This window comes from Cetorhinus maximus, chromosome 17 (assembly GCF_964194155.1).
Source record: "Cetorhinus maximus chromosome 17, sCetMax3.hap1.1, whole genome shotgun sequence".
In the NCBI taxonomy this organism is placed as follows: Eukaryota; Metazoa; Chordata; class Chondrichthyes; order Lamniformes; family Cetorhinidae; genus Cetorhinus; species Cetorhinus maximus.
Genome location: NC_135895.1, coordinates 31291962 through 31318702, shown reverse-complemented (window position 1 = coordinate 31318702; position 26741 = coordinate 31291962). Strand labels below are relative to the sequence as shown.

General features: G+C 43.1%; 1 protein-coding gene across 1 annotated transcript; it reads right to left on the bottom strand.

Annotated features, from left to right (window-relative positions):
* Positions 1 to 25865, bottom strand: pcsk9 (proprotein convertase subtilisin/kexin type 9). Its single transcript, XM_078561829.1, is given in 13 exon segments — positions 1 to 1237; positions 2284 to 2447; positions 3972 to 4149; positions 4883 to 5031; positions 6497 to 6667; positions 11736 to 11919; positions 12391 to 12587; positions 19549 to 19690; positions 21299 to 21432; positions 22549 to 22672; positions 23522 to 23713; positions 25553 to 25751; positions 25753 to 25865. Coding segments are annotated over 13 exon segments (2151 nt in total). The 3' UTR covers positions 1 to 1033.
* Positions 25866 to 26741: the final 876 nt, after the last annotated feature.

Below are 26741 nucleotides of genomic sequence, written 5' to 3'. Positions count from 1 at the left end.
CTCCATGATAAATAGTTTGAGGTGCAAATATTGTATCACCCATCTATACTGTGGGTCTTAAGTCCATTTTTAGACCTAACAGTTCATTTAAAACTGATGGTCACAGTCAACAGTAGAAGAAAAACTGCCATAGTTTTGATTAAGTTTTAATGGGAACTGAAAATTGTCAATATCAAAGTTGCTTTTAACGATATACATAGAATATTCCATCAAAATAGTGGTGTTTTCAATAAAATGAGTATGATATTGCTAAGACAGTAGAAATAGTTTCATTATTCACTAACTATTTCTCCATGAATATCTCAAATGAAAATTGAAAATATTACCATTGAATCCGAATGAGTATAGCATGAGGTATTGTGTGGTTTTTCTTGTACTGCTGCCTGCAGTGGATGACTTTGAATAAACTTGGAACAGGTGCAAAAATGGACATTTAAGGCTCACAGTACAGGTGGGTGGTGTAGTATATCGGTACACAACATGTTTGCCATGGAGTATCAGAATAGTACATTGCACATTTTCCTCATTTCAGCTGTCTAGTAGTCAACAGCCATTAATTGTGACGGTTCCTTTCCTTGCAATGAAAAATGATTACAATGAACATGATCAGTGTGCTCACTGATTATATGACTATTTGCGTTTTTTAATTTTGTAAAACTATAGGCTGTCAGCACTTCACTAGAGTATTGAATAAAAAAGCTTTAAAAAAAGTTGAATTAAAAACCGCTGTAGTCTTTTGACATTGTGGCATTATACGGGGGGGTGGAGATGGAAATTAGGCAGTTTATGATGTCCAGTTGCTATCCAATGACTGATGCTGTAAAGTATATAAATGTCTATTGAGGATAGGATTAAGCTCAGCTGTCCACAGTCAAATAGCTCACCAATACTTGCCATCGTCTAATGCAGCAAGCATGGCTACTTGAGCAAAATAACAGAGCCGCCCTTTCCCATAGAATCTCACCTCAACAAGAGTCTCTGCCTGCAGGAAAAGCGAAAAGAAGGGAGGAGGGGACAGCCAACTGATTGTATTTTACTTGTAATTAAGGTTGGGGTCGTACTTTAATACTCTTTTTCGCTTGCGACAGCAAATGGCAATGGCTGCCATACCTTTCCCTTTTCCTGAACAAATTACCATACATCTGTTATCCACAGTGTATGCTCCATGAGTGTGAGAACCATTGGAATATGCACTGCACCCAGTTAGTGTCCATTCTTCATCACATGACACCATCACCTGGAAATTAAAACACAGGTCAGTAAAACAAACTTCAATTTATCAATCTGGACAATGTACAACTTGCAACTGCCTGCCTGAGAGAATCAACTGCCTTAGATGTAGTGTCCTATTTCCAGTGGACCACTGAAAATAATATGATTTGGATAAACCCAACCTCACTGGCTTGCAGCAAATGTTTCTGTAAAGGTCAGCATTATTAAAATTACAGGATGGCCCACCCAAACTAGTACAAGTCAAATAAAAACAAAATTAAATCAAAGCGAAATGTTACAAAGTCTTATTTGAAACTAGGTCAATGGAAACAGAACTGTGCCATGGACTGACACCATTAAAATTGTAGGAAATATCCTTTTCCATAGATCAGGAGATGGGAGCTGTTTATAAAAAAAGGTTGGAATCTTTTTGCAAAAGGCTCTGCTGCTAAAGCAGTTTTATCTTCTGTTTCTCTTTGACCATAATTGTATGGTAAGTGTAAGACTTAGACAAATCTAATACTAATTATGATTTTATTATTTACATAAGTAATTAAGGATAGATGTATTTTTGAAAATATAAACTCACTAGACACTGACAGGTTAGGACTACAATACTGGAATCCAGCATGGTATTTTGCATGGTAATTGATAATGTTACATCACATCATCTGATAGTGTGCATTTAGGCAAAATTAAGAAAGTACTGGAACGTGACAAACGTGGAATGCTGCTGTTGTATTTCCAAATCTGTTAAACGTTTGATGGAAGTGAAATTACGGGTTCTTAGTTACTTGCCTGGTAACTCCACTTGTTTTCTTAATGAATCCATCAGGCAGTGTTTAGAAAATTACTACTAGTGAAGATTTGTTATTCTGCAAGTGTAAACATTTAACAGATGTTGGAAGCTATAGTTTTCCTTCAGCAAAACTAATTTTAACAAATCTATATTTGGAACCTTCAAGATTTGCCCATTGCTCTTTGTTGTTTTACATTGAGAATGTGGTCCTCATGTTTAACTTTAACTGTTCTCTTAAATAAAATCACCCAATATTTAGGATATAATTTCACCTTTTCTGTGAAGCCTGTGGAGCTCTGTTCCTTCACTTCACACTCGAGGCTTGGTGCTTGGCAACAAGTAGCATGTGAGATCATGTCCATTTGTCCTGTACACTGCTTGTTTGCTCGAGGCATCACTGTATCACTGAATCTTGCATAGGAATGGGAGCTGCAGCCTACAAAAAAAACATGAAGTTTTATTTCTTCCTGGGTTTTCTTAATTCTCACACACACTGTCTCATGTGAAGTCGATTAATTGGAATCTGTCTGTGTCAATTGTCTTTATTAACTTGAAGCAGTCTTTATAAGTAAGCAGAACTGTAAATTTTGCATCTATTTTCAGATTGCCTGAAGTTGTGCAATGTGTGCTTCAGAGGTCTTATATGGACTGTGGAGTCCTGCCACGGGGGGTGGGGAGGGAAGAGAAATGCTACCCATGCAAAATGTACAGATCAATAGATAAGTGGTCTTTGAATTATATAGTTCAGGCATGATTCATGCTGATGCTGTTGCCAGATGGTCCTTATATTCTTAATTCTCCTTTACTTTCATAATGTTTTTAACAAACATCCTCTTCTCTTCCCACATTTTAAAAAATGTATTCATTCATGGGATGCAGGTGTTGCCGGCTAGACCGCACTTATTGCCTATCCCTAATTGCCCTTGAGAAGGTGGTGGTGAGCAGCTGCCTTGAACTGCTGCAGTCAAGGTGTTGTATGAACATCCACAGTGCTATTAAGAAGCGAGTTCCAGGATTTTTGACCCAAATTTGACTTGTGTAGTCCTGTAATTCACCTGTGGGAGCCATGCTGGAGTCAATAACTAAGTTTCTCTGTTGAGAAAGAATTGTGCTCCCCTTTCTCCCCACCTCCCTATTCTGTGAGTTCAAACCTTGTCGCAGTGACAATTGCAAGTGCTGGTAAGATGTTCAGAATACTAGTGCGATATACTACACAACCTATAGCAATGTGGCATATAATACGACCTTCACAATCATCACCAACTTTAAAACAGAGCATCTGAAGGCAAGATTACCATTAATAATGAAGCTCTACATACTATCTCTTGGTCTCAGTGGAAAATGACTGACTCAGTGTTCTTTTAAACAGCCAAATGTGGGCTCCTGGTATATGCTCAAATCCATTTTATCCAACAGCAGTCCAGCCATGTGATCAATTTTCCCCATGTCAAACATTCTCTACCTGCCCCATCCATCTTATGATGATAGCAATATAGGACATGGTTTGATGAAGGCAAGGATTCCAGTGGGCCTCAACTGAACTTGAACAGTGAGTATTCACATCAGTTCAACCATAGCGGCCAAAGTGGATCCCAATCTTGGGCTAGACATCCACATTCCCACCCTTTCAGCAGGGGTCCCTCAACAGGAATTGGAAACAGGATCCCTGGCAGTCAGTTTCTGGGGTCTGTGGAAGCTGAGGTCAAACATCATGCTCCCATCACTGCAACTGTTGGAATAGCTTTGGTGCAGAAGATTTGAACCTGTGCACTATGTGGTGCAATTATCGACTTAAACTGTTTGAAAGTTCTTATCTTGATTTCAAGATTTATTCAGTGTGAGTAGACTATTTGGAAGTTCATTCAATGCTAAGTTTCAAACTTGGAACTCTGAATTTAGGTGTCCTGACATTCTGTCACTACCAGACAGCCCGTGCCTACTATGTTCTGACATCACTTACCAGTAAGGAGGAAGCCCTTATGTGGACAGCCTGCCATTTGTACGGTGCCATCATCAGCTACTGAGCTGGTATTAATGAGACATTCAGCTCTTGGCCAAGTGCAGCACCTGGCAATTGCATAAACTCCTTGACTGCCAAAGGCATTGTGAGCTATACACTTCTTCATCCCTTGGGTTTCCTAGCATACAGATAATGTGAGAATTAGATTTTTAAAATGCAATGTAAAGGTGCTATTGCAGGTGTTACAAAGATTTTGATCTCCGGTTTAACAAAAGGAAACAAAAACAGTTTCGTACCATGCATTTGCCATGATAACAGACATGAGAGCACACAAGTGATCATACCTTCATATAACACCAGAGCAGATATCCTTCAACTCCAGATTATACCCTCACAAAGTGATTGCACAATAAGACATTAGCCCTAATTTCATTGTTACTCCACTCTTAATCTATTTGTACTATTGTATCCATTCCCCTCCAAATAAATCCAACGTCAATTCCAGTAGACTAAAATTCCAGTAGCTTTAAAGCATAAAAACAGAAAATGCTGGAAACACTCAGGTCTGGCAGCATTTGTGGAGAGAGAAACAAAGTTAACGTTTTGAGTCCATGTGACTCACATTCATCTAGAATGACAATTCCTTGCCTAATTTCTCTTTCCCCATCCTTTCAACGATGCATTTTGATTGTCTTTCCTGTTGTATGTTTTTTTGGACAGACCCACCCTTGTTACCAGATCTCTTCACTATGTCCTGATAATGCTAGAGTGCTATAATCCCTGAACTTCATCTCTTCTGCCCTCTATTTCCTAATGAGCCTTTTACAAATATTGCTCGTTCCCTCTACTGTTCCAGTTTAAACTGTGGTCTTAATCTATTTGAACCATTATAAACGTGCTTCATCTCTTACCTCTATATGTTCACCCCTTCTTTTTCCATTCTTGGAAAGACTTGAACAGCTGAACATTTCCTCATTCTTGTCGCAGTGCGCTACGGATTTAGCGGAGTGTGCAAGGCCTGACCTCTTCGACCATACCGTCCGGCACAGCAGATGGTTCTCTGTTGAAAAATGAATCATAACAATTTAAGTTTAACTATTTCACTATATTTTCCCCATGACTTAAGTGTGGATGAGAAATGTTTCCAGGAAGAGATGATACACGCCATAAGCAAACACCCTGAATTTCCTGGGAAATTTCAATGCAAGAGTGGAGCTGCGCTATTTTCCTCCAAAGGGAAATTACACACAAGTAACTTATACCTTTTTCAGTGGGGTGTGGCAGACGGACTCGGAAGTGCTCAGTCTACCGACTGCCCCGGGCCCTTTTAAACACACAAACTAAAGCGTGTTGCAGCCAATTTAGCGGCTGCCCGGCGGGAAGCTGGCCAATTATAGTTGGATAAGAACTTAGCTTCCTGGGACCACGAACTTTCCAAGCTTGCAGTTAGTATCAGGTTCAGTTTCTCATAGTTTTTAAATGCTGCACCACAGTGAACTCTGGTGATTTGAGTTAATATAATATGTATAGCGTTGAATTTTTGTTGCAGTTCCACACTGAGATGAGGTGAGGGTGCTGAGAATCAGCACTGCAGCCAGAACACCGTGTGGCGGTCATGGCTAAAATCGCAAGTCCCAAAGAATTCGGAGTGGGTCTTGATCAATCATTTTGAACGCACAAAAAATATTTTTAAAATGTCATTAAGGATAATACAGAACCTGCTGGTACAATTAACCGTGGTGTTGGTGACAGGCCTTGTCTACCACCTCATTTAAGCTAGGTAAAAGACTCCCAAACTTTTTTTCCGTGTTGTTGGAGACGGCATCATGATGTTGGGTTGGCAGCCCAATGTCATCGCGCTGGATTTTCGGTCAGTGCGGTGGTTCCGGGATAGCTCGCCTGATTTCAGAATGTGAAATTCACCCCAAGTTCGCTCTGCTCCCAAGTTACATCCAACAAAACCCCAATTAGCTGATCAGCATAGCTCAGACCGCATCGTCATTTTATCTGGAGCTATCCCACAGATCACCAAATTGAATAGAATTTGAACTCTCAATCTCTAGATTGTTCGAACGCCACCATAACCCATTAGGCTTTGAGGGAATGTTACAAAATACAGCAGGACAAGACTTTTTATATTACAGGCAGGTGTATTTCTTTCTTCACCTCAACACCACCATCTGAGCTGGGGGAAAAAATCTCCTGATAAGGATTGAATGAGATTTGAATCTGCAACAAAAAGGCTGAACTAAAAAAATATATGTTGAAAGATAGGTTTGTGTTTTGTCTGTTCCTGCTTCTCTGTACCATGCGTGTGTTAAATTCACCGTGTGCGTACTTTGAGCCGGAAACTCAAGTCTAAATGCCAGAACATCCTTCAGTAATGGATCGCTAACAAATGCCTAGGAAGATTTGTTTTTAAATTATAATGCTATCTGGGATTCTACACTCATGGAAACAGATATTACCTTTTTGATTTATTCAATTAGATCACATTTGCGAGTTTCATGACTGATTCAACTTACCTGTTAGTACGGGGGAAGCCAATCGTGCAATTCTGTTGGGTGTGATGAGTCTTTGTTCCTCTGGAAACCACACATCATTGATCGCATTCTTTGTGGAGTAATGAATTAGTCTCTGACGTAATTCGGATACAGTTATATTGGGATCAGCATTCATTAACACTGCTGCAATGCCTGTCAAGGATGAAGCAAGTCAAAAGCCAATCTTATACACAATGACAAAAGATTTAAATTACCATTTGTCTATTGGCTCAGGGATAAAAAAAACTACAGTGCTTTAATCGCCTCGGTTGTGTTATCATGTAATGAAGGCAGGATGTTTGAAATGGGGGTGTTTTAGCTTTCTTGTAGTTTGGGATAAATGGAGGAGCTCATGCCAAAGAGATAGTGTACTTTGAGTATGTTCAAGATATTGCTGCAAAAAAAAACACGCGTCCCAGAACCAAGGTAAGAACATAAGAAATAGGAGGAGTAGGCCTTTTGGCCCTTTGAGCCTAATCTACCATTCAACAAAATCGTAGCTAATTATTTACCTCAATTCCACCTTCCCACACTCAATATCCTTAAATTCTCTTAGTACCCACAAATCTATCAATCTCTGCCTTGATTATACTAGGGGACTGAGCATTCTTGGCTCTCTGGGGTAGAAAATTCCAAATAGTCACAGCTTTTTTCACTGAAGAAATTTTTTTCCTCTTAGTCATAAATGGTCAATCCCTTATTTTTAGGCTATGACTCAATATTCTAGATTCTCCAGCCAGTTCTCAGCAGCTACCCAATCAAACCTTAAGAATTTTATGTTAAAATTAGATCACCTGTTATTCTTCTAAACTCCAGAGAATATATGTCTAGTCTACTCTAATCTCTCCTACACTAATCCTTCATCCTAGGAAGGAGTCCAGTGAATCTTTGTTGAATTCTTTCTAGGGGAAATATGTCTGCCCTTAAGTAATGAAAACAAAATTGTACAGAGTACTCCAGGTGTGATCTCACCAATGTCCTATAATTGTAATAAGACTTATTTGCTCTTATGCTCCAATCCCTTTGTAATAAAGGCTGACATACCATTTGCTTTCCTAATTGCTTGCTGTACCTGCATGTTAACTTTGTGATTCATGTATAAGGACACCCAGGTCCCTCTGAATGCAAACATTTCCCAGTCATTCACTATTCAAAAAATCAGTTACATTCTCAAAAAAAAACCTCAGATTGGTCAAGCACTATTTATCTTTCATAAATCTGTGTTGACTTTGTTTAATCATGTTATGATTTTCTAAGTGCTTTTGTTACCATGTCCCCAGTAAGAGATTTTAGCAATTTGCCTGCTACTGATGTTAGGATAACTAGCCTATAAATTCATTGTTTTCTCCCTTCCTCCTTTCCTAAATACTAGGGTTATGTTTACTTCCTCCCAATCCCTGGGATTTGTTCTAGAATCTGAGGAATTCTGGAAGATTGAAACCAATACATCCATTATTTCTGCAGGTAGCTCTTTTAAAAGTCCAAGGATACAGGTCATCAGCTCCAAGGGTTTTGGCACCACTTCATCCCTTAATCTCTCTAGTACTTTAAAAAAAAAACTTATACGGATTTAAGTTCATCCTCTCACTAGACTCTTGATTCCCCATTATTTCGGAAATGTTCTTGTGTCTTCTACCATGAAGACAGATAAAAAACATTTTTGTTTAATGTCTCTTCCATTTCCTTATTCATCATTAAAATTCCACCTGTCTCTATCTCTAACAGGCCCACCTTTTACTTTCACTAATCTCTTATTTACATACCTATAGAAATTTCTACAATCTGCTTTTATGTTTCTTGCTAGTCTACGCTCATTCTCTTTCCTTATCGATTTCTTGGTCCTCCTTTGCTGAATTCCTTCCAATCCTCAGGCTTACAACTTTCTTTTGTATTCTTTCATTGGATGTGGGCATCACTGGCAAAGCCAGTATTTGTTGCTAGGCCATTTCAGAGGGCAGTTAAGGGCTGTGGGTCTGGAGTCACTTGTAGGCCAGGCCAGGTAAGGTTGGCAGATTTCCTTTCCTAAAGGACAATTTACAATAGTTTCATGATCATCATTACGGAGACTGATATTTTTTAAAATTAATTTATTAATTAATTCCGCTAAATTCAACCAGCTGTTTTGGTGGAATTTGAATTGTGTCCCCAGAGCATTTGTTTGGGAATCTGGATTACTAGTCCAGTGATATTACCAATATGTCATCATTTCTGATTTTTGGCAACGTTATCAGTCTCTTTGTTTGGTCTAATATTATGTTAACCATGGATGGCCTTTTCTGTAGGGATTTTGTGCCTTAAAAGAATGTATATTTGTTACAAATTATGTATTACTTCTTTAAATGCTAGTCATTGCTTGTCTACAGTTATATATCTTATAATATGGTTTCCTACTCTACCTTAGCTAATTTGCTGCTGATGCCTACATAATTTGCCTTGTTTATATTTACAACCCTAGTTTCAGGCTTAACTAAATCACTTGCAAACTCAATATAAAAATCTATCACATTGCTGAAGAAAAGAGACATGCTTTTAAAGCTTTTCGTCATGAACTCATCAGGACAGATGCAAGAATGCCAAATTTCAAACGGAACAACAATTTATACTGCAGGAGAAAAAAAAGGGCATTGATTAGTATGTGCTGGTGCAATGCCAAGGTACATAGGCTGTATGTACCAATGATTGGTGGAGTATATCAATCAGCATGTCCCTTCTGCTGACTATAATCAACCAACCCATGCTTGCAAAACTCAGAACATAATGTTTAATGTTAGATGTGATTCTGCAATTGGGTAGCACTTGCTGACCAATCCTGAGTGCTAAGAATTACCTTAACAATCAATTTAAGATCATCAGTCAGGCTCACAATGTAGTTCACTTACACTTGCTAGGGGCTACAGGCAAAAGGAATATGTCCAGATATTGCATCTTTTTTTTGAATAATCAAAGGAAGGGGATAATAGCTCCCTGGTGTATTTGCCATGGCAACATCTCCTCCAATCAGAGCTGACTTGTCAATCAATCAGCACCCTTTTCTCAAAAAAGTATAATTTGTTGTTCTGTTTGAAATTTGGTATTCTTGTGTCTGTCCTGATGAGTATAAGACAAAAAGCTTCGACAGCATGTCTCTTATTCAGCAATACTCAAGTTTTGTACTACCAAGTGATTATCATATTATTGTCGCTCTTCCCTTTACTATTAGATAATTAACATTTTCTCAATGCACAATACAAGATGCAAGATAGCCTGTTCCCTATTTGGTTCCTCAAAATCCTCTCTGAAAATGATCTTGTGTACATTCCAAGGGGACAGGCCTTATAACACTTAACAAACAGTGAGCCAGATTTACTTAACAGCCTAATGGTGCATGAACACTTACTAACAGTGACCTTAATGTGGTTGAATTCAAACAAGTGAGAAAAGGAGAAATTTGAAACAACTACCAAGATTCCAGATTTAGGTAAAGCTGACTTCAATAAGATGAGATAATGGTTTCCACAGTAAATGGGGCAAATCTGTTAATGGGTTACGAGTAATGTGAGCCCCTTAAAACCTGACAATGATGATATTGTAAATGAAAATAAGGAAGATTGGGGACATGTTAAATATTTACTTTGTGTCAGTATTTACAGTAAAATAAGAGAATAGCGTGCTGGATATCACAAGGAAACTTACATTGAATCAGGGTCTCATCTAAATGAACATAAGTAAATTAACAGTAAAGAAGAAAATAATGGCACTTTTAATGTGGAAAATTGCATGTCACTGCATTATTTAAGAAATGCGAAAGGAAATTATAGACCAGTTAGCCTAACATTTTTTGGGAAATTACACCAATCTATAATTAATGAAGTGACTGAACATCTTAACATTTCAGCTGATCGGCATGAACTTGCACAGGGTAGGTCATACCTGGAGAAACTGACTAAAATTTTTGAACAGGTGACTTTAGTGGACAGGACGGTCAATGGATGTTATTTACATGACCTTCCAGAAGGCATATGATAAAAATGTCCAATAAGAGATTGCTCGTTAAAGTAGATGTTCATGGAATTGAGGGTCAATTATTGACAAGGTTAATTGGCTGAGTGGTAGGAAATAGAGAGCAAGGATAATTGCTAGGTACTCTAATTGATGAGATATGAGCAGTGGCATCCCATAGGGTTTTGTGTTGGAGCCTCACTGTATTTATTAATGACTTAAATAATAAGTAAGAGATCTACATTTCCAAGGTAGGCAACATTGTAAGCTATGCAGATGATAGCATAAAATTCCAAAGAGTGATGATAGATTAAGTGATTGGGAAAAGCTATGGCAACTGGAGTTCAATGTAGGCAAATGTGAAGTCAGCCTCTTTGGACCAAAAATGAAAGGATACTTTCTAAATGGTGAAAAGCTAGTCCAAAGAAACTTGGGGGTCCAAGTCCATGGATCATTAAAAAGTCATGGATGGCTAAAGAGTTAAGGGATAACATACCAAAAAAATCTAACGGAATGCTGGTCTTTACATCTAGAGTTTTAGAATACAAGGGGTTAGATGTCATGTTTCAGCTATACAAAGCCCTGGCTTTTAAACCATACCTGGAGTATTATGTTCAGTTCTGGACACCACACCTTAGGGAGGATAAATTGGCCTTTGAAAGAGTGCAGTATAGATGTACTAGAATAATACCTGGACTCCGAGGATTAAAGGGGAGGTTACACAAGCGAGGGTTGTAGTCCCTGGAATTTATAAGATTAAGAGCAGAGAGAGAGAGAGAGAAACTATTTCCAACAGTGGAGGAATCTAGGATAGAGAAACATAGCCCAAAAATTAGAGCCGGACATTTCAAGAATGAAGCTAGAAAACACTGACACACAAAGGGTGGTGGAAGTTTGGAAATCTCTTCTGCAAACAGCAGTTGATGCTAGATCAATTGTTAAATTTTAAACCTGAGATTTAAATCTGTTACCTGAAAATTTTAAAAGGATATGGGGCAAAGGCAGGTGTATGAAGTTAAGACACAGATCAGTCATGATCTCAATGAATGGTGGGTGGATTGAGGGGCTAAAATGGCCTACTTCTATAATGACACAACTGAAATTGGCAATTTGCTTGGACGCTGGAAACTGAGTCAATCCCATGCCCCAACACACTGTACCAATTGCTTTGGAGCACCAGCCGTTTGTGCCCTTACACTACCCCCACCTGCCAGTTTTACTGAATCTCATTATTACTCTGTACCTGCCACATGAGCTGCAGCCTGTGACGTTCCACTCTTAGAGGTGAAACATGTGATGCAGTCGCTGGAAGCACTAATGATGTCATCACCAGGAGCAAAAAGGTCAACACAACGGCCAAAATTAGTTCCCATGTTTCCAGTGATGCTTGGCTGGTCGTTATTATTAGTAGCGCCAACAGTGATAACCTAAAGGTTTAGTGTGGAATGTGAAGTGAAAACAAGCTGGTTACCAGATTTTTACAAGTTACATTTTTGTTTCCACTCATTCTAGATTGCCCTGATGTGACACATAGACCTCTTAACTGCAATGATCAAAGAGTCATGTCAAATCTGAATCAGTCTGAACTGACCCAATATGCATTGTTTTAGCGTCATATCTTATTCTGAGCCTCACGCCAAACATCTCTTGGAATCCCCACTATGTACCCCAATGCAGTCTGTGAAAATAAGCAGGGAATCTGTTCTCTTTTACCTTCTCTCTTCACTTTTGAACACCCAACCAGCCATCAGGAGTAGCACGAGAGCAGGCTCAGCATGAATCATCTATGAATTTGATTATTTCCTAGGCACACATGAGCCCACCACCCCCATCACCTCTGCCCCCATTGGATGAAGCAGCATTATTAATGCTGTCGGTTTTCAGAATGACAAACATACCTCTGGTTCTGAAGCAGGTGAATACAAGCAGGCATCCCCCTTGTAATTCCCAGCTGCTGCAATTAATGCTACACCTGTCCGTGCCAATAGTCTGCATGCTGCGTTCAAGGTCTTGCTAAATCCCCCTACAAAGGGCAGCAGCACAATCAAAGGTCGGTAGGGCTGGAGAATTAGAGTTTTCCTGATGAACTCCAAACCTGAAGAATAGAGGAACAGAAACAATGTCTTTAAAGGTCTCTTATGCCTGTATTTCAGCCCCAAAACCTCACCTGTTTAGGTCTCAGTCTTTTGTCTTTGGGACACGTCTACACCTTTGAGGTCCCTTGCCACCTCTTAAGGGGAGAATCCAATCCAGTGTTTTAACAAACAAAGATGGTAGCACTTCCCCTTTCAGTCTGACACACCTGTTGCTAAACGCTGAAAACTATGATCCCAAACTTAATTAAGAAAAAGACAAGTATCACGGAAGTGCAAACGCCATGGATACCTTAACATATGTAAAAATGTTCATTGCCTATTTTTCTTAATCTCTGAAACCTGTTCATTCTAAAGCATGCTCTGATATAGTACAATCAAAGTCTATTTTTTTTAAAAATAGAACACATACTCACGCCTAATCCTAAAATTATCTGCACCACCATGAAATATTTGCACAACATTCACCCAAAATTATACAAGCACATGACAGCACACTACCACTTCAAATATTACAATGAAGTCATTGTGGTCCATGTTCAGTTAGGTTACAAGAAAATACATCAACAAGCAAAAAAATGAAAAATTGTTACAATTATTTGCAGCAAAACACAAGCCATAATTTTAATAGCTCAGGATGTTTCTTTAACTTCAATTTTCACTTGTCTCCTTGTCTCTTGATTTTCTAACCCCTCAGTCCTCTGAATCTAAGATTATTCTTCTTTAGACTCCAGTTATCAATACCCTGCATGTTCTCTGTTATATGTGTTATATTTTTCTACCCTTCTCTTACTCCCCCATTCTGTGCAGCACATCCCAGCTAAGCTGATGAACATGCAAACTATTCCTAGAACTGTCAATAACTGGACAATAAAAAATGTGTGCCAAGGACCTGGTGTGGCTCATCCTGTTCTCCTCCCTGCTCATGGCAAAGTTTTTTTTTTGTAAAAATATACTTTATTCATAAAATATCTTCAATCACATTCAAAACCATTTCAAAAACAACATTACAAGGGTACAATCCAGGTTAAACTTTTACAAAATGTATCACCAGGTGCATCAGTACAAACATTATTACAGTCATTTACAGCCTTTCATTTTGATCTGTACAGCCCGAGGGGCTCTAAACAGTTCCCAGTCTCTCGGTGCGCTGTGGTAGAAAGGTCTTAGACAGCGACCCTTCCCCATTGCGCCTTTGCGGCAGCTGCCCCAAGCTTTAGTGCGTCCCTCAGCACGTAGTCCTGGACTTTGGATTGTGCCAGTCCGCAACAATCGGTCGGGGACAACTCTTTGTGCTGGAAGACCAACAAGTTTCGGGCAGACCAAAGCGCGTCTTTCACTGAGTTGATGATCCTCCAGCTGCAGTCGATGTTTGTCTCGGTGTGTGTCCCTGGGAACAGCCCGTAGAGCACAGAGTCCTGTGTCACAGAACTGCTCGGGATGAACCTCGACAGCAACCACTGCATCTCTCTCCAGACTTTCTTTGCAAAGGCACAATCCACAAGGAGGTGAACAACGGTCTCTTCCCCACCACAGCCACCTCGAGGGCAACGTGCAGAGGGGGTGAGCCTCCTGGCGTGTAGGAAGGATCTGACGGGGAGGGCCTTTCTCACCACCAGCCAAGCTACGTCTTGGTGCTTGTTGGAAAGTTCTGGCGATGAGGCATTCTGCCAAATGACTTTGACAGTCTGCTCGGGGAACCATCCCACAGGGTCCACCCTCTCCTTTTCCCTCAGGGCCTCTAGGACGTTACGTGCTGACCACTGCCTGATGGACTTGTGGTCAAAGGTGTTTTTCTGCATAAATTTTTCCACCAGGGACAGGTGGTACGGCACGGTCCAACTACTTGGAGCGTTCCGCGGCAGCGTGGCCAGACCCATCCTTCGCAACACCGGGGACAGGTAGAACCTCAGCACGTAGTGACACTTGGTGTTTGCGTACTGAGGGTCTACGCACCGCTTGATGCAGCCACACACAAAGGTGGCCATCAGTATGAGGGCGATGTTGGGCATGTTTTTTCCCCCTTTATCTAGAGGCTTGTACATCGCGTCCCTGCGGACACGATCCATTTTCGACCTCCAGATAAAGCGGAAGATGGCTCGAGTGATCGCCGTCGCGCAGGAGTCTGGAATGGGCCAGACCTGCGCCACGTACAGCAACAGCGAGAGTACCTCACACCTGATGACCAGGTTCTTACCCGCAATGGAGAGGGAGCGTCGCTCCCACATGCCCAGTTTCCTTTTCACCATAGCCACTCGCTCCTTCCAGTTTCTAACGCATGCCCCGGTCCCTCCGAACCATATCCCCAGCACCTTCAGGCCGTCAGCCCTGACAGTGAAGGGGACAAAGGATCGGTCGGCCCAGTTCCCAAAGAACATGGCCTCGCTCTTCCCACGATTTACCTTGGCTCCCGAGGCCAGTTCGAACTGGTCGCAGATGTGCATCAGTCTGCGCACCGACAGCGGATCCGAGCAGAAGACGGCGACGTCGTCCATGTACAGGGAGGCTTTTACCTGAGTGCCTCCACTGCCTGGGATCGTCACTCCTCTTATGCCCGGATCCTTCCTGATGGACTCGGCAAAGGGTTCTATGCAACACACGAAAAGGACAGGCGAGAGAGGACAGCCCTGCCTGACTCCAGATTTAATCGGAAAGCTATCTGTTTCCCACCCATTGATTGAGACTGCGCTACTGATGTTAGTGTAGAGCAGTTGGATCCAATTTCGAATTCCCTCCCCAAACCCCATTTTGGAGAGCACATCCCCCATGTAGGTGTGCGATATTCTGTCAAAGGCCTTCTCCTGATCCAAGCTGATGAGGCAGGTATCCACACCCCTGTCCTGTACATAGGCAATCGTATCCCTGAGCAGCGCCAGGCTGTCAGAGATCTTCCTGCCTGGCACAGAGCAGGTCTGGTCAGGGTGAATCACCAATTCCAGAGCGGATTTGACCCGGTTGGCGATGACCTTGGACAGAATCTTATAGTCCACATTCAACAGTGAAATGGGTCGCCAATTTCTAATTTCCTCCCTTTCCCCCTTGTGCTTGTAGATGAGGGTGATGATGCCCTTCCTCATGGATTCTGACATACTACCGGCCAGGAGCATGCTCTCGTACACTCCTAGCAGGTCTGGGCCGATCAAGTCCCACAGAGCCGAATACAACTCCGCCGGCAAGCCGTCGCTTCCGGGGGTTTTACTCTTCTCGAAGGACTCGAGGGCCTTAGTCAGTTCATCAGGAGTTAGCGGTTTGTCCAGGCTCTCCCGCGTACTGTGGTCTAAGACCTCCGTGATAGAGGACAGGAAGGACTGGGAGGCCGTGCTGTCCGTGGGCTTCACGTCATACAATCCGGCATAAAAGGGTTTGCTGATCCTCAGAATGTCGGACCGTGATGACTTTACTGAGCCGTCTTCTTCCTTCAGGCTGCTGATCACAGAGCGCTCTCTGTGTACCTTTTGGAAGAAGAAACGTGAGCACGTCTCATCCTGCTCCACGGAGCGGACTCTGGAACGGAAGATGATCTTGGAGGCCTCCGAGGCAAAGTGCGAGGCTTGCTGGCCCTTCACCTCTCGGAGCTCCTCCTTGACATCGACCCCCATCGACTGCAGCCGGAGCAGATTCTGCACCTTTTTCTGGAGTCGGGACATTTCCCTCTGTTCCTTTCTAGCTTTCTGGGTGCCTTTGCGGATGAAAAACCTCTTGATGCTTCCCTTGATCGCTTCCCACCAGTGTGTCAGGGACTCAAAGAGGGGTTTCACGGTTCTCCAACCTTTGTAATCCCTCTTGAGCTCCTCAATGTTCTCTGGGGTCAGCAGTTGCACATTTAGCTTCCATGCCCCCCTGCCCACCCTCAGGTCCTTCTCCAAGTGGCAGTCCGCCAGTAGGAGGCAGTGGTCAGAGAAGAACACCGGCTTGACCTCGGTGGATCTGACTGTGAATGCACGGGACACAAACAGGAAGTCTATCCTGGAACGAATGGACCCGTCTGGCTGCGACCAGGTGTATCTACGCTGCGCTCCGTCTGCAGGGTTGCTGAAGACGTCGTGCAGCTTGGCATCCTTAACTGTTTCCATCAGGGATCTGGACATAGCGTCCAATCTGCTGCCGGCCCTGCCGGATCGTCCAGCCGCATCGATGATGCAGTTGAAGTCACCGCCCAGAATGACCGGCCTGGAGGTCGCCAGCAGCAGTGGGAGCTGCTGAAAAACCTCCAGCCGCTCAGCCCCTTGTGCCGGGCCATACACGTTAATTAACCGGAGTGGAGCGTTCTTGTACATTACGTCTGCTACGAGGAGTCGCCCGCCCACCACCTCCTTGACCTCGGAGACGGTGAAGTTGCCTCCCCGCAGCAGAATACCCAGGCCGGAGGAACGAGAGTCGTTTCCGCCTGACCAGATCGATGGCCCGTGGGACCACCATCGTGACCATTGCCTGTAGGAGCTGAGGTGCGGTATCGCACACTCCTGCAGAAACAACAGGTCAGCTTTGACCTTGGCTAGGTAGTCCAAGGTCGCAACACATCGCGTAGTAGATTTAATGTTTTTTTTTGTAAAAATATACTTTATTCATAAAATATCTTCAATCACATTCAAAACCATTTCAAAAACAACATTACAAGGGTACAATCCAGGTTACACTTTTACAAGATGTATCACCAGGTGCATCAGTACAAACAATATTACAATCATTTACAGCCTTTCATTTTGATCTGTACAGCCCGAGGGGCTCTAAACAGTTCCCAGTCTCTCGGTGCGCTGTGGTAGAAAGGTCTTAGACAGCGACCCTTCCCCATTGCGCCTTTACGGCAGCTGCCCCAAGCTTTAGTGCGTCCCTCAGCACGTAGTCCTGGACTTTGGATTGTGCCAGTCCGCAACAATCGGTCGGGGACAACTCTTTGCGCTGGAAGACCAACAAGTTTCGGGCAGACCAAAGCGCGTCTTTCACCGAGTTGATGATCCTCCAGCTGCAGTCGATGTTTGTCTCGGTGTGTGTCCCTGGGAACAGCCCGTAGAGCACAGAGTCCTGTGTCACAGAACTGCTCGGGATGAACCTCGACAGCAACCACTGCATCTCTCTCCAGACTTTCTTTGCAAAGGCACAATCCACAAGGAGGTGAACAACGGTCTCTTCCCCACCACAGCCACCTCGAGGGCAACGTGCAGAGGGGGTGAGCCTCCTGGCGTGTAGGAAGGATCTGACGGGGAGGGCCTTTCTCACCACCAGCCAAGCTACGTCTTGGTGCTTGTTGGAAAGTTCTGGCGATGAGGCATTCTGCCAAATGACTTTGACAGTCTGCTCGGGGAACCATCCCACAGGGTCCACCCTCTCCTTTTCCCTCAGGGCCTCTAGGACGTTACGTGCTGACCACTGCCTGATGGACTTGTGGTCAAAGGTGTTTTTCTGCATAAATTTTTCCACCAGGGACAGGTGGTACGGCACGGTCCAACTACTTGGAGCGTTCCGCGGCAGCGTGGCCAGACCCATCCTTCGCAACACCGGGGACAGGTAGAACCTCAGCACGTAGTGACACTTGGTGTTTGCGTACTGAGGGTCTACGCACCGCTTGATGCAGCCACACACAAAGGTGGCCATCAGTATGAGGGCGATGTTGGGCACGTTTTTTCCCCCTTTATCTAGAGGCTTGTACATCGCGTCCCTGCGGACACGATCCATTTTCGACCTCCAGATAAAGCGGAAGATGGCTCGAGTGATCGCCGTCGCGCAGGAGTCTGGAATGGGCCAGACCTGCGCCACGTACAGCAACAGCGAGAGTACCTCACACCTGATGACCAGGTTCTTTCCCGCAATGGAGAGGGAGCGTCGCTCCCACATGCCCAGTTTCCTTTTCACCATAGCCACTCGCTCCTTCCAGTTTCTAACGCATGCCCCGGTCCCTCCGAACCATATCCCCAGTACCTTCAGGCCGTCAGCCCTGACAGTGAAGGGGACAAAGGATCGGTCGGCCCAGTTCCCAAAGAACATGGCCTCGCTCTTCCCACGATTTACCTTGGCTCCCGAGGCCAGTTCGAACTGGTCGCAGATGTGCATCAGTCTGCGCACCGACAGCGGATCCGAGCAGAAGACGGCGACGTCGTCCATGTACAGGGAGGCTTTTACCTGAGTGCCTCCACTGCCTGGGATCGTCACTCCTCCTATGCCCGGATCCATCCTGATGGACTCGGCAAAGGGTTCTATGCAACACACGAAAAGGACAGGCGAGAGAGGACAGCCCTGCCTGACTCCAGATTTAATCGGAAAGCTATCTGTTTCCCACCCATTGATTGAGACTGCGCTACTGATGTTAGTGTAGAGCAGTTGGATCCAATTTCGAATTCCCTCCCCAAACCCCATTTTGGAGAGCACATCCCCCATGTAGGTGTGCGATATTCTGTCAAAGGCCTTCTCCTGGTCCAAGCTGATGAGGCAGGTATCCACACCCCTGTCCTGTACATAGGCAATCGTATCCCTGAGCAGCGCCAGGCTGTCAGAGATCTTCCTGCCTGGCACAGAGCAGGTCTGGTCAGGGTGAATCACCAATTCCAGAGCGGATTTGACCCGGTTGGCGATGACCTTGGACAGAATCTTATAGTCCACATTCAACAGTGAAATGGGTCGCCAATTTCTAATTTCCTCCCTTTCCCCCTTGTGCTTGTAGATGAGGGTGATGATGCCCTTCCTCATGGATTCTGACATACTACCGGCCAGGAGCATACTCTCGTACACTCCTAGCAGGTCTGGGCCGATCAAGTCCCACAGAGCCGAATACAACTCCGCCGGCAAGCCGTCGCTTCCGGGGGTTTTACTCTTCTCGAAGGACTCGAGGGCCTTAGTAAGTTCATCAGGAGTTAGCGGTTTGTCCAGGCTCTCCCGCGTACTGTGGTCTAAGACCTTAATGTGCCCACCTCCATTTCCCACCTCAAAGCTAGCAATTCAATTTGGTTCAAATTTAAAGAGGTCACTTACCAGCCAGTGCTCCACTTATAGTCCCCCTGCCCTGACAGTTCAGAATTTTCACACTGCGGACATTCGCTCCTTTTGCTACCCCAGAATCACGCCCATTCACTATTCCCGCAGTGTGCGTTCCATGGCTGTCACACTTATTAGCCTAGAGAGGACAAACAGCAAAACAATTTGCATGTTAGAAAAGACTATCAGTAAGCACTGCATAGCACACTTTGTTACAGCTCCACTCCTACAACCAAGGGTTGCAATTAATTTATAGCTCTGAATAAGTGAGTGTTTTCTTGGTTTGTTTACTTCCGTCTCTCTGCAGCAGGAAATAGTGCCACATCTTTCATTCAAAAAATTAATATTGTCTCTAGGAAAAACTCTGCATACATACACACAAATAAACATGGCCAGTACAGGCCCTTAATGGTGCTTTTCCAATTTCAGTGCAGTGAGTAATGATGGTTCTGGCAGTGTGCCAGAAAAAGGGTATTGATGGTTGTCATATCTCTCTCACAATCACAGATTGCTTTTTCTCTGAACTCTAAACTATCTAATAACCCAATTATCCAAAGGACTGAAGAAGATAACCTATCAATGAGATAAATAAAAGGAGGCATTCAGTAACAATGACATAATTGAGCACTTCCAAGTTCCCTTCCAAGTCACACATCAATTGGGTGTATATCCTCTGGAAATTAAAAGAATGAGAGGTGATCTCATTGAAACATACTAAATTATGAAGCAGATTGACAGGGTAGACAGAAAGGTTGTTTCTCCTGGCTGAGGAATCTAGAACACAGGGGTACAGCCTCAGAATAAGGAGCTGATCATTTATGAATGAGGAAAACTTTCTTCAGTCAAAAGAGTTGTGAATCTTTGGAATTCTTTACCCCAGAGGGTTGTGGTTGCTCCATTGTTGATTATTTTTCAGGCTGAGATAGACAGATTTTTGGTCTTTCAGGGAATCAAGGGATATGGGGAACAGATGGGAAAGTAGAGTTGAAACCAAAGGTCAGCCATGATTGTACTGTATGATGGAATAGGCTCAATGGGCCATGTGGTACATTCCTGCTCCTATTCCTTATGTTCTTATGATCATGACTTGCACATATCAAGTTTTTTTCATCGTCACTGGGTCAAAATTCTGGAATTCTCTATGCAGCAGTGCTGTGGGAGTACCTTACCACATGGACTGCAGCAGCTCAAGGAGATGGCTCACTACCAACTTCTCATAGGCAACCAGGATTACACAATAAATGGTGGTCTTTGCAGCAATGCCCATATTCCAAGAATGAATTATTGAAAAGTTAGAAACTTAAAGGCAATGCATTTTTCTGAGGGCTTGCTCTGTAAACACAGGTATATCACTGAATATTTCATAAATGTCTCCTTATCCACCTGAATGTCTATTTCTTCCATTGTCAATCTTTCAACATCCAAGTGACCACTGGACCAAATCTTAATAGAGGGGAAAAATCAAAGCAAATTGATATTCCAAATGTCAGTTACCCTAATTCTCCACTTAATTCCCACCCTGATCTCAACTAATATAGATAAATTAGCATAAAAGCAAAATACTGTGGATGCTGGAAATCTGAAAAAAAGAAAACAGGAAATGCTGGAAAAACTCAGTAGGCTTGGCAGCAACTGTGGAGAGAGAAATAGAGTTAATGTCGAGTCTGTATGACTACTCTTCTAGATAAATTAATATACCTGCAAGTGGAAATTTGAGCTATTTCTAAGCCAGTGACAGTTGAATTACCTGGCGGTAGAATCGAGTACCATCCTCCTCTGGGACATTCTCAAACTCTGTAACTAAGACTTTCCCTTCAATCTCTCGATGGTTGCTCTGCACACCAGTGTCAAGCAAATAAACCTCCACCAGATCACCATTATCTAGCAAAGATATAATAAGAATAACAAAGTAGAGAAGTTGTTAATGTTCCAATCAGTTGTAACTTTAGTGGGTGAGGAATACAGAAAAACAATATTTTATTTTTCAGTCATAAGTGAAATTAGTTTAGATTTCCACAAATTGCCACTACACTAACACACACGGATGCCAGATAGGTGGGAGAGATAATAGATCCTGTTGCAGTACAGGCTGTTGTAAGATTAGAGTAAATTCACATTGTTGGAATAGAGCAGAGGAATCTTAACTCTGCATTGTGGAGGCTTTGATATTGATACTAAACTCAAAAGTGAAAAAAATATTCCATTAACACTTTAATGAGCCCAAACTAACAACCTACTAGGGATTACCATTGATCAGAAACTGAACTGGAAGAGTCATATAAATACTATGGCTACAAGAGCAGGTCAGAGGCTAGGAATCCTGCAGTAAGTAACTCACCTCCTGACTCCCCAAAGCCTGTCCACCATCTACAAGGCACAAGTCAGGAGTGTGATGGAATACTCTCCATTTGCCTGGATGGGCGCAGCTCCAATAACACTTAAGCTTGACACCATCCAGGACAAAGCAGCCTGCTTGATTGGCACCCCAAGCACAAACATTCACTCCCTCCACCATGATGCACAATGGCAGCAGTGTGTACCACCTACAAGATGCAGTGCAGGAACTCACCAAGGCTCCTTAGACAGCATCTTCCAAACCCATGAGCACTACCATCTAGAAGGACAAGGGCAACAGGCACATGGGAACACCGCCACCTGGAAGTTCCCTTCCACACCACTCACCATCCTGACTTGAAATAATATCACCATTCCTTCATTGTCACTGGGCCAAAATTCTGGGCCTCCCTCCCTAACAGCACTGTGGGTGTACCTACACCACATGGACTGCAGCAGTTCAAGGAGGCAGCTCACCACCACCTTCTCAAAGGCAATTAGGGGATGGGCAATAAATGCTCTCCTAGCCAGTGATGGCTACATCCCATGAATATATATAAAAAAAACTAAACAGCAAACATTAAAACGTACAAATTCAGAAACATTACTTTAATTACTAATTATTGAAACTGCTTTGAATGCCAAGATGTAAAAGGGACTTACTTGGTGGGATATACTGTTCCACTCTCTGCTCTGAAGGAGCAATGCGATTTAGATTCCAAGGAATAGTCTGAGCAAACAAGGATGAGTCCTCTTCGATATATTCAATATGAGGTAATCTCAGAGCCTATGCAAAAAATTTCACAAATTACACTTCTAGAAACATTTGTTATACAGAGGTTATTTACACAAAGGGAAAAGACTTGCATTTATATAACAGCTTTCATGAACACCAGACATCTCAAAGCACTTTGCAGCCAATGAATTACTTTTGAAATGTAGTCACTGATGTAATGTTGGAAAAGTAGCAGGCAGTTTGTGCACAGCAATCTCCTACAAACAACAATGTGATAATGACCAGATATGTTGTTTGTTGTTGATTGAGGGAGAAAAATTGGTCAAGACACCAGGGATAACTCCCCTCCTCTTCAAAATAGTGCCATGGGATATTTTACATCTGCCCAAGAGGGCAAATGGGGCCTTGGTTTAATGTCACATCTGAAAGACAGCACCTCTGACAGTGCAGATGTCCCTCACTACTGCACTGGAGTGTCAGCTTTGATTTTCATGCTCCGTAGAGCAGGACTTGAAACCATAATCAATTGACTGGAAGGTAAGAGTGCTACCAACCAAGCCATGGCTGACACCTACAAAAAAGAGAAAGACTTATATTTATATAGTGCCTATTACAACCTCAGGACACTCCCAGATTGCTTTACAACCAATGAAGGGCAAGTCAGGCTTTGAAAAAGGTTTCTGTCTCCACCCACCAGATGGATTAGCCCAGGAACTCTGCCAAGACTAAGCATTAAGAACTGACTCACATTGGTAGATAAAACTTGGTCCCATTGCTTTATCGTTTACATACACACATTTAATACATTGCTCTCTCTCACTCACTCTCTCTCTCATAATTAACAGCCCCACCACCACCCTCATCCCACCTCATTTAACACAAGACTGACTCTGGCCTTACCATGTCTAACACGTCGCTGCTCATTTTGATGACAAAGCCCCTGAAGACCTCATGGAAAACATGAACAAGTTCTGTCATATAACCATGCTTGGCTGCTTTAGTGCGGAGTCTGTGTATAGTGCGCTCTGTCTGGGATCTGTGAGCACTCTCTTTCAACTTCACTATGTACTGGCCAGGCAGCCTCCAAGCATCCTGGAAATACATTAAGAAAGATTTGTAGTTTAGTCAATGCATGATATGGTTTTTAACCTTAATTGTAAATCATAACATTGATCAACCAGTCACATTGAGTCATCATTCAGTGAGCAGCTAGACTTAAAATTGCTGCTTTCTCCAATTCATCAAACTGTCCTCCAGTAATGCTCAGTTAATTGGCTCCTGATTTGAGTTCACAGCAACAAGTGAGATTTGACTTCTAAAGGGATTCATTGTATTACTGAGAGGAAGCTGTATCCTCTTACAGAGGCTACTTTCTGATACAACAACTTGTAGCAAGTTTGACATAGTAACATGTCGCGAGGCGCTTCATAGGAGCCTTACCGAGCAAAATTTGATGCTGAGCCACACAAGGATGTGAAGTGACCAAACACTTCGTCAGAGGTAGGTTTTAAAGAGGGATTTAAGAGGTGATAAAGGTAGAGAGATGGAGAAGTTTAGGGAGGGAATTCCAGAGCTTAGGTCCTAGGCAACTATCAATGTTGAGGTGATGAAAATCAAAGTGCACAATAGGCCAGGACTGGATGAACACTGAGGTCTCAGTGGCAATATTCCCTTTAAAATTTAGTTGCTGTGCATGGTCCCTTCAAAAAACTTTTTTGCCCAGCATTATTTTGCCCCAGAACAAGGCCTGCACTGTACCTTTGCCTCGCATCATTACCATCCCTCCCGTCATTTGGCCACTCTTGCGCTTGTAACCCTATCAAACACCTTCTCCTTTTGATTTCAGACCTCCTTTCCCTAGCTGTGTACCAACTTAAAACCTGTTCAGCTCTAACATCAGGCACTGATGAAAAGTCCACACCCTGAAACGTTAACTCTGTTTCCCTCTCCACTCGGCTGCTGCCGAGAGCCCCCAGCATAATCTGTTTCTATTTCAGATTTCCAGCATCCGGAGCATTTTGCGTTTAGCAACAAATACTTTATTAGGCGGGATCGCGGGTCAAAGGTACAAACCCACCATGATGTAACTGAATGCTGGAACTGGTTGGAGGGGCTGAATGGACTAATCCTGCTCCTATGGGCTAATCTCTGATCCAGTATAAAACACAGCAGGGAATTCTGCCCGTCCACTGATAGATCATACAGAAATATATATTCCTGCATGATCTAACATCTGCGAACCGCTTGCTGCAGTGAATCCAATGCGGACATTTTTAATTTTAAAAATGCAAGTAATTACTTACACCGAATTGTCAGAGTGCAGGCGATGCCACACTAACTGAAGGAATAATTGTTAGAATGAGACATTAAGCAGGGTCCGGAGAATCCAACCCTCCTGTAATCAACCCCCTCCCCTCTAGAATTTTACCACCGTGCTGGGCATTTCTCTAATCGCGTTTGACAGAAAATCACTTTTACAAACACGTCTTTTTGGACGTGTGGTTTTACAGCAAAGCGCTTTGCTTCGTAAAGTCGGGATGACCCTCAGGGTGTCGTTCGCTCTGGGTTCCTCGCGCGCGAAATTCATCTCAAATGAAGATACTAGCAACCTTAATCTTAACCCACAAGAAGAACCGACCGCAAGAAATTGGTAGGTTTTGTTCCCTTTCAGAGTAGCAACTTGGATTCTTTGAAACAGTAAAGTTGAACTATTTTGCACAGATTCCGAGCAAAACAAAAACACAGCTTGCAAATCCAACGATGTTAACAAAAAAAAGAATGAATATAAATGGTAGCGTTTAAAAATAAATTCAAATTCAAAAAAATTGCAAAGTTCTAGGGACCTGCTTCACTGTGCGAACGAATTCACTGATGGTTTAAATGAACTGAAAGCAAGTTCGATGCTGAAATAAACCGTAAGGTATTGCTTACTATGTTGGATCGGTGGAAGGGAGCGGGCTTGTTGTGGGTCCATGTCTCAGTCTCAGAATGCTGAAGGGGGACCTCCTCATTGATCGCTAAAAATAGATCGATCTCCTCTTCTCCTTCAAGCTCTAACGTGAAAGATATAAAACACAAGAGAATCAGTAACTTCGCCCAGAGTGTGAAGCCACCCATGGTGGAGGATGCAGGGGTCGGTGTGGTGTGGGTAAGGAGCCCGGAGCCTCTTCCCTTCTCTGCGGCTTTGTTGGTGGCTCCCCTGGTGATCGGAGCAAACGCTCTCAGTAAGTGGCTCCTGGCACATGTGGTGCTTTTTAAATACCTGTTCAGACAGGTGTGTGGTTACCGCCCGACGTCACGAGGGTCCCTGGCCTGAGGATCACGCCACTGATTTCACATCGGACCATCCATTCATCCATTCATATGAATCGTTACCTGCATGTGGAAAGCCCACAGCGATCAAATTACACGCCAAGAATTCAGAAAGACAGCCCCTTTCCAATCAATCTCAACCAACTCAAACTCTTCCAACTGCAAGAAGCCTTTACTACAGTGTATTAACTCAAATCCCATGTGCATTGTGCAGAGTGTACATCACCGTATATACTTGCTGCCCAAGGCTACAGTTCTTTCAAATAATGTCTATAGTTATTACTGTTAAGTGAATGCTCATTCATTCATTCAAATCCACATGGTGTACATTACCGTATCTAGAAAAAATGTAAATATATTTGCGTGAATTTTGTTCATGAAGTAAGGTTTGTCGGTGCTTTAGAATAGATTTTTTCCAACACTCCCTGTTAGCAGGAAGCACTTCCAGGTAGGTTTCAGCATGGGATGTGAGCCGTGGCTGAGTGGGTAGTAGTCTTCTTTTTGACTGGTAAGGTTCTGGGTTTCAGTCCCACTCCAGGGCTTCAGCACAAAAATCAAGGCTGACATGCCAGTGCAGGACGGAAGGAACGCTGAAGATTCTGTCTTTCAGATGAGATGTTAAACTGCGGCTCCATCTGCTTGTTCAGGCGGATGTAAAATATCCCATGGCATGATTTCAAAGGAGAGTTATCAACATCACAAAAACAGATGATCCAGTTATAATCAAATTACTGTCTGTGAGAGTTTGTGGTGTGCAATGTTGGCTACTGCGTTTCCCGCATTATAACAGTGACTACACATCAAAAGT